General features: G+C 35.6%; 1 protein-coding gene across 7 annotated transcripts in view; it reads left to right on the top strand.

The window, feature by feature from the left end:
• Nucleotides 1–314: 314 nt before the first annotated feature.
• Nucleotides 315–12,841, top strand: part of CFAP47 (cilia and flagella associated protein 47) — a 364,825-nt gene continuing 352,298 nt past the window's right edge. For 6 of the 7 annotated variants that reach the window (XR_004952867.1, XM_016128242.2, XM_036227120.1 and 3 more), the window contains exons 1-3: nt 315–533; nt 4,874–5,025; nt 7,258–7,373. Coding sequence is in view for 5 of the 7 variants with exons in the window: in XM_016128242.2 (XP_015983728.2) it covers nt 342–533; nt 4,874–5,025; nt 7,258–7,373 (460 nt within the window). In the remaining 2 variants the exon portion in view is untranslated. Of the gene's footprint in view, nt 534–4,873; nt 5,026–7,257; nt 7,374–12,841 lie in introns of those variants that run through there. The other variant, XM_036227121.1, reaches the window with a different exon arrangement.

The following is a 12,841-nucleotide window of genomic DNA, read 5'->3' on the forward strand; positions in this document are numbered from 1 at the left end:
CTTCCTCTGCTCTTTAGGCATAGTCTTGAGAGAGGTTCAGGAAAATGCCCCCACCAATGCCATGTTAAAATTCTACAAGGCCCAGGCAAAGTGAGATGCCTCTGGGATTTGGGCTGCATTAGCATGTTTTCCAGCTACTCTGGTAACACCTGTGATCCCGGGATTATTTTGCTAGAAGCCTACATTCTCTATTCGGATCGCCAAATCACGCAGCTTGGGCTGCGCTGAGGCTGGCTAGGCTAGAGGCGCGTGCAGCGTCAGACGGTTGCCTGGTGACGGCGTCCAAGCTAGTACACAATCCGTCTAGTCGCTTCGGTTAGCCCGCTACCTAGAGGGCGACTATGGACACTCCCAGGGGCTCCCTCGTCCCCCGGGATGTGGAGAGTGCGAAGGAAATGCAGCTGCGGGTGACTCCGTCAGAGATGAAGTTTCAGGACACGCTGGCTGGGAGGGTGTACCGCCTCCCAGTTACTATCCACAATCTTGGCCGTACCAACCAGAAGATCCGGTTTCTGGAGCCAGCGAAGCCTCAGGTAACAAATCCAGGGGTTCTTGGAACAGGAACAAGGGAGGGCTGGGGCTCTGAAACTGCCTCCCGACCTGGAACTTGCTTTGTCTTGGAGAATAGGTGCCCAGTTCCTATGGGGGTAGGAACGAGTTTCCTGAGGAGTGGTTATTTAGGTGTCTCTGTGTATACGTGTGTTCGCCTTTTTGTTTTGTTTTATTTTTTATTTTGCATTTTTTTCTTGGGGTTGGGACAACGGATGGGAAAATTTGATCTAGTACCTCCCAGTTTCTTCATTCTGGGTTTGGAAAGAAAGTGGTTCCATGTCTGTTTCTTCTTAACAGCTCAGAATCTATGCTTCATGATACTGTGAAATGATGACAATAAAATTTTCTATTAATTCCCCTTTGAATCATAAAGTTACTGATTACTCCAGAGATTGTAAGATTGTGGAAAGTTTTATTATTCACATTTAAACAAATATTTGTTGATATTTGTTGAGCACTTACTATATAATAGGCAGTAGGTGTGAGGAATGCAAGGACTCATGGGACTTAGAAGCTAATGAGGGTGTCAGTTCAGGTCTAATCATCAACAAAGTGGATGTTATGAGAGGCTGGCCACATCTTCTGATTTAAAAGTTGACAGAATTTCATTATCTCACTGTTATTTTAGAGCATGGGTGTGAATGGACGGTTATTAGTTTACTGTGGTCAGCTGTTTTTCGATATAGGAAAGGTGATAAGAAATTTTGATATGTAAGTGATAAATAACTGATTTCTTATGGGCTATTCCTAATGAAAAATAACATTGAATGTAACTCAAGTTATATGTATGGAAATGGAAATGTGTCTGATTTTTTGTTAAAATTACATATATTAGTATTTACATAGGAAATGTTCGGTGGTTATTAGGAGGGCAGTGAGAAAACTTTTATGTTCTACTTTTTGCATTTAAAAAAATTGTTGTGCTATTTATTTTTGGTACATTAAAGTGCTCAAATCTCAAGAGTAAAGCCTGATGAATTTTTATGTATATACACACACCCATGTGGCCACTACTTGGTTCAAATATAGAGTATTTCCAGCACCCTAGAAGGCTTCTTAAAGTACCTGGAGTAATCACCCCATAGAGACGACCACTGTACTGATTTCTAACACCACAGATTAAGTTTTGCTTGTTTTTAGGTTTCATATGAACAGAATCATGTGTTCTTCACTTTTGAACGTGCATGATTTAACAATAGTAATGTAATTTGTAATAAAATTTTTCATCACAGGAGATCGTTAACTACTCAGTACATCAAAAAGCACCAAAAAAAAAAACCCAATTCCTCCAAATACTATATAATTAGGGAAAAAGTATATAATTTCACTACCTTAATTTTAGTATTTATTGAACAATTGAATGTATATCTAAAAATACTTTCTTTTAAAACTCAAGCTAGCAGTAATCCCAAGTGTGGGCAAACACTATTTTATGTCTCCTGAGTTTTATGCAGATGGAAGAGCTATGATATAATGTTTCGTTTTGGTTTGTATCTAGAGTTATAGAGGAAAACTATTTAGACCACAGGTTTTGACATTGATAAGAGAATGGCCAGATAGGATTACTAGTTAAGAGGCCAAAGACATGAGCTTATTTTCAACGTGAATTTCTCTTTGTTATAAGACCATGACGTGCACTCCTGATCTTTCACAGTCATAAAGGGAAATAGGGAAGTGATAGAATAGCAAAAAATACATTAACTGTCTTGGAGGAAAAAGGAAAAGATGCTATGTAAAGAGCATTGTTATCATCACTATTATAATTAGCTAGAAAACGATTCTAACACATGGTATAGTACTGGTTTTCCACCTTGGCTAAAGATCGTGCATTGTCTATGTATTGATTACATACCATGTACCATATGCAGTGCTGATATACCATTAACTGTGAGTCACTTGCAGAAAATACACACTTTTGACCACATCATCCTCAAACATGTGGTCTCTGGTTCACTCAGGCCAGTCTCATAATTGTCCCCTTAATCCCATGATTTGGACTTTTTTTCTTTTTGATCTATGCTTTTACCCCTCCACCTGTAAGAATCACTCTCTCCAAATTCTACCCATCTTTGAGGGTCAATGTGAGTTCTCATTTCCTCTAACAAGTCTTCTCTTATCATATTATCTCTAAATTATTTCTTCCCTGCTGGTTACCAAGTGCATTCATTGTAGTCTAGACTGGTATTCCCATGTCTCTTGGTATATCTTAATTTACCTTAATGGTCAGTTCAGAAGCTCTTAAGAGCAGGAAGGTGCCGCACACACCTTTGCAGATTACTCAGAGTACTGAGCAGCTTGCAGTTTGACCATAAGCACTTGCTGCTGGAACCCTGGTTTCCCTTCTTGAAGATAAAGATCCTTTTTAAAGGAAGGTGTCAAAACTGATATGCGGACTTCCAGCACCAAAAGGCCTATATGGGGGAATAATCTATTGTTTTCTAACTGTTTTGTAATTGAAAGATGGTTGAGAGTTGGACTGTGGCAGCTATGAGGTATCAGAATCATTGTTTGCTGGAAGTATGATGCTTTCAGACCAGTGGTATCAACAAATCACTTCGGCACGTTGTGTTCTTCATGGCTGGAAAACACTACTTAGAATCAGCCTGGCATTAAAAGCCCTGAAAAATTAATTTCAAAATTAATTTCAACAGGACCGCCATTGCTGCTGGTTGAAGCAATTTGCCCAGCAAGACTAGCTTATTAGCTACTTGCTGAAAGATTATTTTGCTTATTATTTTCTTTCCTTGTGTTTGACATATTTCTGCCTCTATAGAGATACCTTTCTTGCTTCTTCTCCACCTTCTACATCCATCTCTAAGCCCAGGCCAAGAGCATTTCTTCCTGGCACATAGTAATCATGTTCTCTCGTGGATCTTCAAGATACTTCTATCTGCATCACTCATATGAAACTTAAGTAGTCCTTGGCTTATGCTATTTAACTTTTGAGGGGCATATAGTCTGCTTTCTTAACCCATTTGCCATTTGCCACGAGAATACTTGCCAGAAGCATTTGCGGCTGCAACGTTTACACTGAACTAACTTGTGGATTAAAGTCTTAACCCCCAAAGTTTGTCACGAAATATCTCGCTTTTATTATTAATTTTGCATCAATATTGATAGTCTTTGGAAACAAATCACATCTTTTTTTTTAATAAGCATTCTGTTTTTAGTAGTAGTATTTCCATTTGCAAAATATAGTTATGCTTGATCGCTGAAAATTTCAAATCCTAGAAAATGTAGCATTCCTACACATGATGTTAACATCATTCTCGAACAGTTGTTAGCTAAAAATTCATTTGGTGAATCCAATTTATGTGTACACTTCTGTTACATTAAATTTAGAGACAATTTCTCTTTAGAAATAATTCTTAAGAAAAATTTTTTTATTTTATTTTCACATTGAAAACCAGTCAGATTTGCTTCAGCCTCAAAGAGAGTGTTTATGTAAAATTAACACTGACAGTGAACTGCAATTTTTTTTTCCTAAATGGTAAATGGGTCAAAGAGATTATGTATTCAGGAGAGGAACTCTAGCTGTGGTGAAAGAGCTTAAGTTTTTAGAGTCAGATAGGTTGCATGTTTTGAATCCTCATTCTCAGGGTTACGGTTACCTTAGTCATTAATTACATTCTACAGGTCCCAGTTTCCTCATCTATCTGCTGGGAGCCTTAATATCAGCCTGACAGGACTGTAGAAGTGCATTGAGATAATAGATGTAGAATGCTTGGCCTACCATAGGTGTCCGACAGACGGCAGTTATTCTCTTTCCCCCTTAATTTTTGTCCTGGAATCTAGCCAATGTTTTTAAAGAACAAAAGCGTTCTCTCTCTCTCTCTCTCTCTCTCTCTCTCTCTCTCTCTCTCTCTCTCTCTTTGGTCTATTCTTTTTTTATTTATTCCCCAAGTTAAGAAGTCTAAGTTCTCATGTGGAAAGTATATAAAATATTGTATGTATATATGTATATATGTATGCATGTAAGTATTATATATTTATATATGATTCAGCAACATTTTTATTAGATCGCTCTTCCTTTTTTTCTGTATTTAAGCACCTCATATTCTAAAGGAGCCCATGATCATTTATATATCTCTCAGATGACTGCATTGTCAGTTTCAAATCATGTCTTGTTGAAAGTATATCTGAAGGATCTAGAATTGGATAGGTATTAATACGGTCATTAAATCTTTGCCTTTAGGGCAGGAATATTGTCTATGGTTTGATATAGCTCTTGAAATAATATACACTCCTAATTATAGTTGCTCACATTATTTTCTTATTAGAAGTTAAGATATATAATTTGATCATTTTTCTCCCATCAAAGTTCAAACTGATTTCGAACAATCAGGATAAAGAACTGGCTTCTGGACTTCAGATGACAGCTATGGTGGAATATCATCCTGATAAACATGAAGACATTTCTGACCAACTATTTATATTAATAGGAAATAAAGCAATAGAGATCCCTCTCATTGGGTATGTATTCTTCATATTTTATGCAGACATTTTGAGTACTCTTGAAATAAAAATTAGGGTCAAAGTAATATTCTGTATTTTCCCTGACTAATAGGGCTTGTTGCACTTATAGTTTCCTTACAACTTAACTTAAATGACAAACTTTTAGCAAATTGTGGTGTTTAAAACAAATGAAAATTGTTTGCTGGTGTTTTTTATTAAGATAAAAACATTCAAAAATTGCCTGTATTTTTTTCCTTAACCTTACATCCTATTTTATTTGTACCTTTTGGCAGAAAGACTTAGTAAATAAAGCTCTTGTTGTCTACCAGAAGCAGAATTGATATTGCGGTATTAATGTGATATTGGTATTAGACATTTACCTTTTTATTTTTTCCCTTATTTTTTCATTTTTATACATTGAATTTAGATCTGCAATTATTTTGGTTCCTCATGTTGTTGAGAAGTTCTGTTTTTGCACACCATTCCATTCTGCGTAGGAATCAAACAGTTGACACATGTTAGGAAAGGGACAAACTATTAACCTATTACAAATATTTAATTTACATTTTATTTTAAGTAGGGTTATTTTGGGTCCATTTTGCACATTGACATACCTATCACTAGCACTGAGATTGGCTTGTTTATGCTATAAATGGAAAGCAGTGTTAAAGATGCTTTTGCCTTTCAAAACAGGGATTTTCTCTTACCCCCATACATGCACTCTCTCATCAGAGGCCAGCTACTCACCACAGTTTCAATATAATGCCAACACTGCCCAACTTAAAGTGTGATAGACAGAGCTGAAGGAAGGTGTGTGTGTGTGTGTGTGTGTGTGTGTGTGTGTGTGTGTGTGTGACAGAGAGAGAGAGAGAGATTCCTTAGAAATTATTCTTAAGACACTTTTCTCCATCCAGCTAGAGAAATAGTTTGAAAAAAATGTTTCAGGCTTCACATATTATATTGTTTGTGTAACAAGTTTCTTTTTTAGACCGTGTAACCTCTTTGTTGCAATTCTGTACGATAAGGCCATTGATCTTTCCTTTTTCTGTCACAAAATTACAGTCTATGAGAAGAACATGGGTATGCCTTAGAAAATGCCTCATATATAGACCAGTCCTAGCTGATCTCTGGAATGTCTGTACCTATCCAATAATACACAAACACATATAAACACACACCCCATCAAGAAGGCCCAGATCACCAGTGCGTAAGGCAGTATTTGTGAATGTTTTGTTCAGGTATTTTTATTTATATATTTGTGTGTGTGTGTGTGTGTGTGTGTGTATTTTGGAGTTTGTATCCTGTTAGGAGTATATTACTTAATTCATGTGTCTGATACATAATCTAAGGACTCAGTAAAGATCAGTTATTACTATATTTATTATTGGTGCTATTACTATTATTAGGTTTGTAAGAGTAATGTACTTGAAGTCTAATAATGTGGATTCAAGGCTAAATTCACCAACATTATATTCATGTAATTTTTTAGATAAATTATTTAGGTTTTTTAAGCCTTTGGCTTTTCATCTGTAACATAGGAGCCATAATAATACTTACTTACTTTTCAGGAATTTTTTAGTATCAAACAAGATAATATACTTAATGGTGATTTATAAACTATAAATTATATGTATGAGACATATATGTAGGATTATAATGGATTTTTAAAACGTATGAAAACATATGCTATAAATATTCTATAGTGAGCCCTTTTAATTTAGAGACGCACATGAAAAATCAATTGTATCTTTTTGTACTTAGACCTTCTTTTAGTCCTCAAATTATATTTTATAGCATCACGCCTTCCTTTATTTCATCACATTTGGCATCATCCAAACTACTTTGCTTTGTTAAAATCAGTTCCACCCTTTTTGAGGAGGGTCGAAAGAACGTGTTATGTCATTTTAGGTGGCAATTCCAAAACAGAGTTCCAAACATGTTTTAAGCTATAAAAAATATTGAGACATGTGGGTAGCCTCTCAATGTGAGTACTTGGGAAGGTATGTCATGTACTTAAATGCATAAAGTCTGATTTTTTTGTTAACAATGTGTTTGCCTAGTTATCTTGTTTTCATATCTTTATTTCACAATTCCTTTTACTGACAAATGTGTCACTAGTAGACCTGTAAAGAAACTGAAATGTCTTTTATGGAGTTAAGACAAAAGTGTCTTTATATGTCCCCCTTTAGATTTAACCACAGCTTATAATTGTTAAAATTCATGATGTGGTCCTCTCTTCTCCTCCCCTAGGTTGATTCCAGCATGTCAATTGGAGATTGAGTCAGAAGTTAATTTTGGTACTTTGGTTGCCAATAGTAAAGTATATTGTAAAGAGATTCGTATCATTAACCGGGGCAAGGCTCCAGGTAAATACTCTCTGTCATATAAATTAACTTACACTTTTAGAATAAAATTGGTACTATTTGAAATGTATACATAGTATAATTAATGGATTCTCTGATTCATCCCCTACCCCCACCCCCAAAATGTCTCATTTGAAAGCCCAAAACTGAAGGCCCTTAAATAGAATAACTATAAAAGACTGATAGGCAATAATTCAGGAAAGATGAATCCACTTCCTTATGATTCTGATTGACACAACCTGACGCTCAGATGACTGGTAATCAACCTGAGGATAGAAGGCAGGATTGTGTCATGGAAGTGACATAAGTCCTTAGAGCCATCAAGAGATAGAATCAGGGCATAGTGCCTTACTAGCTGTGAAATCTAGGACAAGTATCTCTAAGGATATTGATCTTGAGATTCCTCATTTATAAACTGTGGCTAATAAAATGTACCGTGCTTAATTATGTATGTACTTAAGGTTGTGATATGGTACTTGATTTATCATAGGCACTCAATAAATATTTGTTCTTTTTCTCTATTATATTCAACTTTGAACTCACACAGTGGGCCCTGGAAGACTCTTACTAACTTTTTGTTGAAAGAATAAATGCTTCTCTCTTTTCCAGATTGTATTATTTCTAGAGATTCTTTCTGTAACCTAAGAGTTTATATAAAGGCATGTGCATATATATGTGTTCATGCACACTCTTCATTGATAATATGCAGTAGGGATAAAATCATTTATCCCCTCATCCTCCTGATAGGATAGTCAGCATCAGGGGTGGCAAGTCTGTCATTTCTGCCAAGGTGAAATGAGGAGTAGCTCCAGACAGGAAGGACGTTTCGCTCTAAGACTGCTTTTTTTGCATGCATAAACAAGGTATTGAATCCAAACCTGTCTTACATAACTAAGGATGTTCTCTGGAGCTGCTTGATTGAGCAGTGGGAATTATTAAGACAAAGGCAGTCTGTCACTTACAGATTTCTTCCTGGGGTATAAACAAATAAAACTGATAATTGTTCCTCACTGAATGCTGCTCATTTTGTTTTTTATGCTTTGATTTTTAAGTGATTGAATTTCTGGCACTTGTGGGATCGTAGAATATTAGGCTTAATTGTGGTCTGACTCTAATATTAAGGATAGAGACTTTGTCTCTCATTCTTGTAATTGAATGATATTTATTTTTTCCACCATTACCAAAATTGGTAGTATGTTTTATATTCACAGTAGCAAGTGCCTGTAAAGTATCATAAAGTCCTTATTACCTACAAGCACAATATATAAATATTCATGAGAATAACAGCGGATTTTCATGAATAAAAACACTTATGCAGATGCAGAAAATAGATTCAGCAACCAAAGATGATTTTAATAAAAAATTTTAAGAAGGATTTTAGGTAGCAAATATTTTATAGTTTTAGAGTCAAAGACCAAATGTTTACAAATTTATATGTATACTTAAGAGGATATAAAAAACTGCACTCAACAGATTCATGATTGTACAGCTTTGTTTTCTTTCTCTGGTAAGTATCACTGTGGTTATTATCTTGGTTTTGTAGACCCCAAAGTTTATCTGCGTAACAACTTCATGGTGTTCTATTTTTATAGCTCATTATGGAGTAACCATCCATGGATTTAGCTAAATGTTGTTTGAATACATTTTGTTTTTTCACCTTTTATAAGAATGTTTCCTAAGTTCACTCCTGACTGTGCAAAGTAGTATTTATCTTTTCATTTTTAAGAGACATGGTCTTTAGGGTGTCTCTACTATTAGTACTTTGTGAGCTGGTGAACCCCATGTTCTCTTTTATAATTTTATTGTTTCTCAGTTTTTATCTTTGAAGATTAAAAAATCATTGTTATTTTAACATGCCTTGAATTGCAGTCATTTCCTTCTTTATCTCAGTATCCTTGAATACTGAATAGACTTTTTCTACTACAGTGTTATGATATAGAACAGTCTTTAAAGTTGCTAGTGTGATCTGGGATTGAACAGCTATGTCAGCACTCATTTTCTACTTTTATTTGGGTCATTTTGCCCAAAATATATAAGCTTTCTGTTGCTCTTAATGCCCACTCTTCCCTCTTTTCCAGATCATTGACATCATCTCTCTACTGTCTTGAAAAGCCTGGCATCATCTGTGAACCATACAATTTGCTAAATTGAACTTAGCACAGGTGTGGTCTTTGGGATCCTCCCTAATTACCCAGAAAAGCACCCATTGCTTATTTTCAATGTGTATTTTTTTTCTTTTCTTGGAAACTGATGCCATGGAATCTCAATATACTTTTCATGCATATTACCATGCTGGACATATAGCAGACATTCAATAAATCTTTGTTTAATTGATTTGGTTCAGTGACCTCTCATTGAAAACCATTAAGTTTTCAATGAAAAGTGATCGAACTCAGAAGTAACCCATTTAATCACATATAAGCATTCTGAAGAGTCTCTAAAACTTAGTCATTTGGAGACTCGTGGAGATTGGTACATCTTTGGTATTCTTGGGCTTAAGGAAACTTAAGAAGGAAAAAAGGCATACATAGGAAATAACAATGGCCTTGGGTATGTGACTTTTGATTTCCAGTAGAATCCTATAAAACTACAGACTGCCTGTATTTGGAGCAGTAAAGGCAAGGTAGCAATGTATATTTCACCATCCAGTGGCTATGCTGCTTTTCTAGAGAAGGTAGAGCAACTCATAATCAAAAAACATACAAGTTTGTGCAAAAGACCTTTCATCTCAGCCACAGCTAAGGGTATCCTCACATCTCATGTGCTCTCGTAAGTCTCAGCGGTGGACAAGTCCAGGTGTTTATTTTACATGGCTTATTAGCAACATGTGATACAGCTGGCCATTGCCTTCTTCTTGAAAAAAATCAACTTTGGTTTCTGTGACCCCTTCACTCTCTTATATAACATAATGATTAATAATAGCTCAGGTCCTGGAGTGAGGTCTTCCACTGCCCAAATCTTGGTTGCAACATTTACTGGCTGGGAGGTCCTAAGCAAATAATTTAAACTTCGCAGACATCCATTGCCTTACTTACACATTGATGCATTATTTTTTTTTCTACCACCTCCCTCCTCTTCAATTCTCTTTTGTGGAGTGCTGTCCCTTTAATGATACATTAAATGTGAGTGTTCTTTAGGATTTGTCATGGAACCTCATGTTTCCTCAGTCAACACATTTTCTGTAGGCAATCACTTTCATTCCTGATATTTCACTGAAGTCTGTATAATACCTTGCAGTTCTTTCAGGTTTCTCAAACTTAACATGTCTAAAACTGAACTCCTCAGCATCTCTCCAAAATTTCTCCCCCCCCCCCATTAAATGTTATCACCATGTATTTGGGCAAGTCAGAAAATTGCGAAATCCTTGACACCTCCTTTTTTTTTTTTACCTCTTACCCCCTCATTCAGTCAATTATTAATTCCTGTCTATTCACTTCCTAATTATGTAAGTAATTCTACTTTTCTTTGTCCCATTGCTGTTTCTCTACAACAGGCCATCATCTTCTCTTGCCTAGTAATTACACTAACCTGAATTATTTCTCTGAAGTCTCCTCTTATCTCCTTCTAGTTCATTCTTTACACATTATCCAGTGTCATATATGAAAGGAAGTGAAAATTCGATGACAAAATTCCATCTGTAATGTCCTTTCTTCAATGGCACCCTTCTCTTAGGATAATGTTCTTGCTCCTGTTAGCAATTAAAAAATACAACAGTAAAATATTTCATGATCACTAATGGTATTAAAGTCATAAGACAAGGTAATGTTTGTATAACCACTGTTTTAATATATTTAGAAGACAGAACCATGTTCTTTCGTTTTTTGGGAGTGTTCCTGAATAAGCTTTTAGAACATTACTTAAACTCTTTTGTCAAATTATGTCAAAACAGTTATAATATAGAAGCTAACTCAGCCTGAACTGAACTCATATAGTTTTCTTTTTCTGGAGAATTAAGTCAATAATACTTATTTGAAATGGATATAATTTTTATAGATTTCTGTTTTATTTTATGACAGAAAAGTAAACCTGAAATATTATGTCATTAGCTCTTCTTTAAAAATGATTAGCTTAACAAATTTTGTTAATGTGAATTTGCCTTTTCCATCAGTTCATCTCTGTACTTAAAATATATATATATATATACATATATATATATATAGTCTTTTTATATTTTCAGTGGTTTTAGGACACTAACATTTTATTCTCCTAAGTTAAGTGAATAATTTTTGGAAATGTCATCAAATGTGATTTAAATCTGGTTTATTGGGAATTTTCAAACTTTACATTGGCAGTGTGCTCATTTGTGTCAATATTGCAAAATGATATTTAAGAATCTTGTGACTGGCTGCTTCCACATGTTGGAGATATTTTGTGCTAGGCACTGTGTGGGATGCCAGGACCACAGAGATGAAAAAGAGATCATATCTGATCTCAAGGATTGCATGCTCTAATATAGGTACCAAACATAACCATAAATTATGAATCATTTCTAGTTTCAGAAGAAATTTGTGTAGCCTCCATGCTATTTGATTCTAGAAACCCATTTATTTTGTCCTTTTCCTGTGTGAACTGCATTAATTCATCTATAGAGAGTGGCACTAGCTAGAAGTGTGAGTCCTATGGTTAGAAAAATCCAGAAGAAAGTTCCAGCTCTATCAATTATTCACTAGCTGTAGTAGTCAACTGTTGCTATGTAGCAAACCACCTCAGAACTCTGTATTTTAAAAAGGTAATTATTTTTAAATTTTTCATTGGTATGCAGATTGGCTAGAACTTGACCGATCTACACTAGGCTTAGGTGGGTGGCTCTGCTTCACCTGAGGGAGCTGGGGCTGTTCTGTTACTCACTGCAGGTCTGCGAGTCAGCTTGGTGTCTGTGCTCTATATTTGCTCATTCTGGGGCACAGGCCATAGGAACAGCTGTTATTCAAAAGAAACACTTTTCATGGTAGAAGTACAAGAGAACATATGGGGTTAGATCTGGCACGTTGTCACTTCTGCCCACATGCTATTAACCAAAACAAATCACGTGATCAATCTCAAAGTCAAGGAGTAGGAAAATCTACTTTGCCCAGGTAATGGTAAGGATGCAAAGAAGAGTGGAGAATTGGGGTCAACGATCTAATCTACCACAATAGTTGTGTGTCTTTGGACAAGTCACTCGACCTTTCTGAACTTCTATTTCCTTATTCATAAATGGAGGTAATGATTGAATCTATATCATAAAATCATTATGAGGATTAAATAGAATACCATAAACAGAGGTCATAGCATAAGTATCTGAACATTGTAAATAGTCAATATATTTTAGCTTTTGACGACTGTTGGATTCTAACACTAGGCTCTCATATCTTGGGTGACCCTAGAGCCTGAACTTCTAATCAAAGCTGTAATTCTTAGTTCACAATACACTGGATGCTCTGTAATATGTATCTGACCCCTACTAAGAGTGTGAATGTAAAACTGTAATG

This window comes from Rousettus aegyptiacus, unplaced genomic scaffold (assembly GCF_014176215.1).
Source record: "Rousettus aegyptiacus isolate mRouAeg1 unplaced genomic scaffold, mRouAeg1.p scaffold_m13_p_9, whole genome shotgun sequence".
Taxonomy (NCBI): domain Eukaryota; kingdom Metazoa; phylum Chordata; class Mammalia; order Chiroptera; family Pteropodidae; genus Rousettus; species Rousettus aegyptiacus.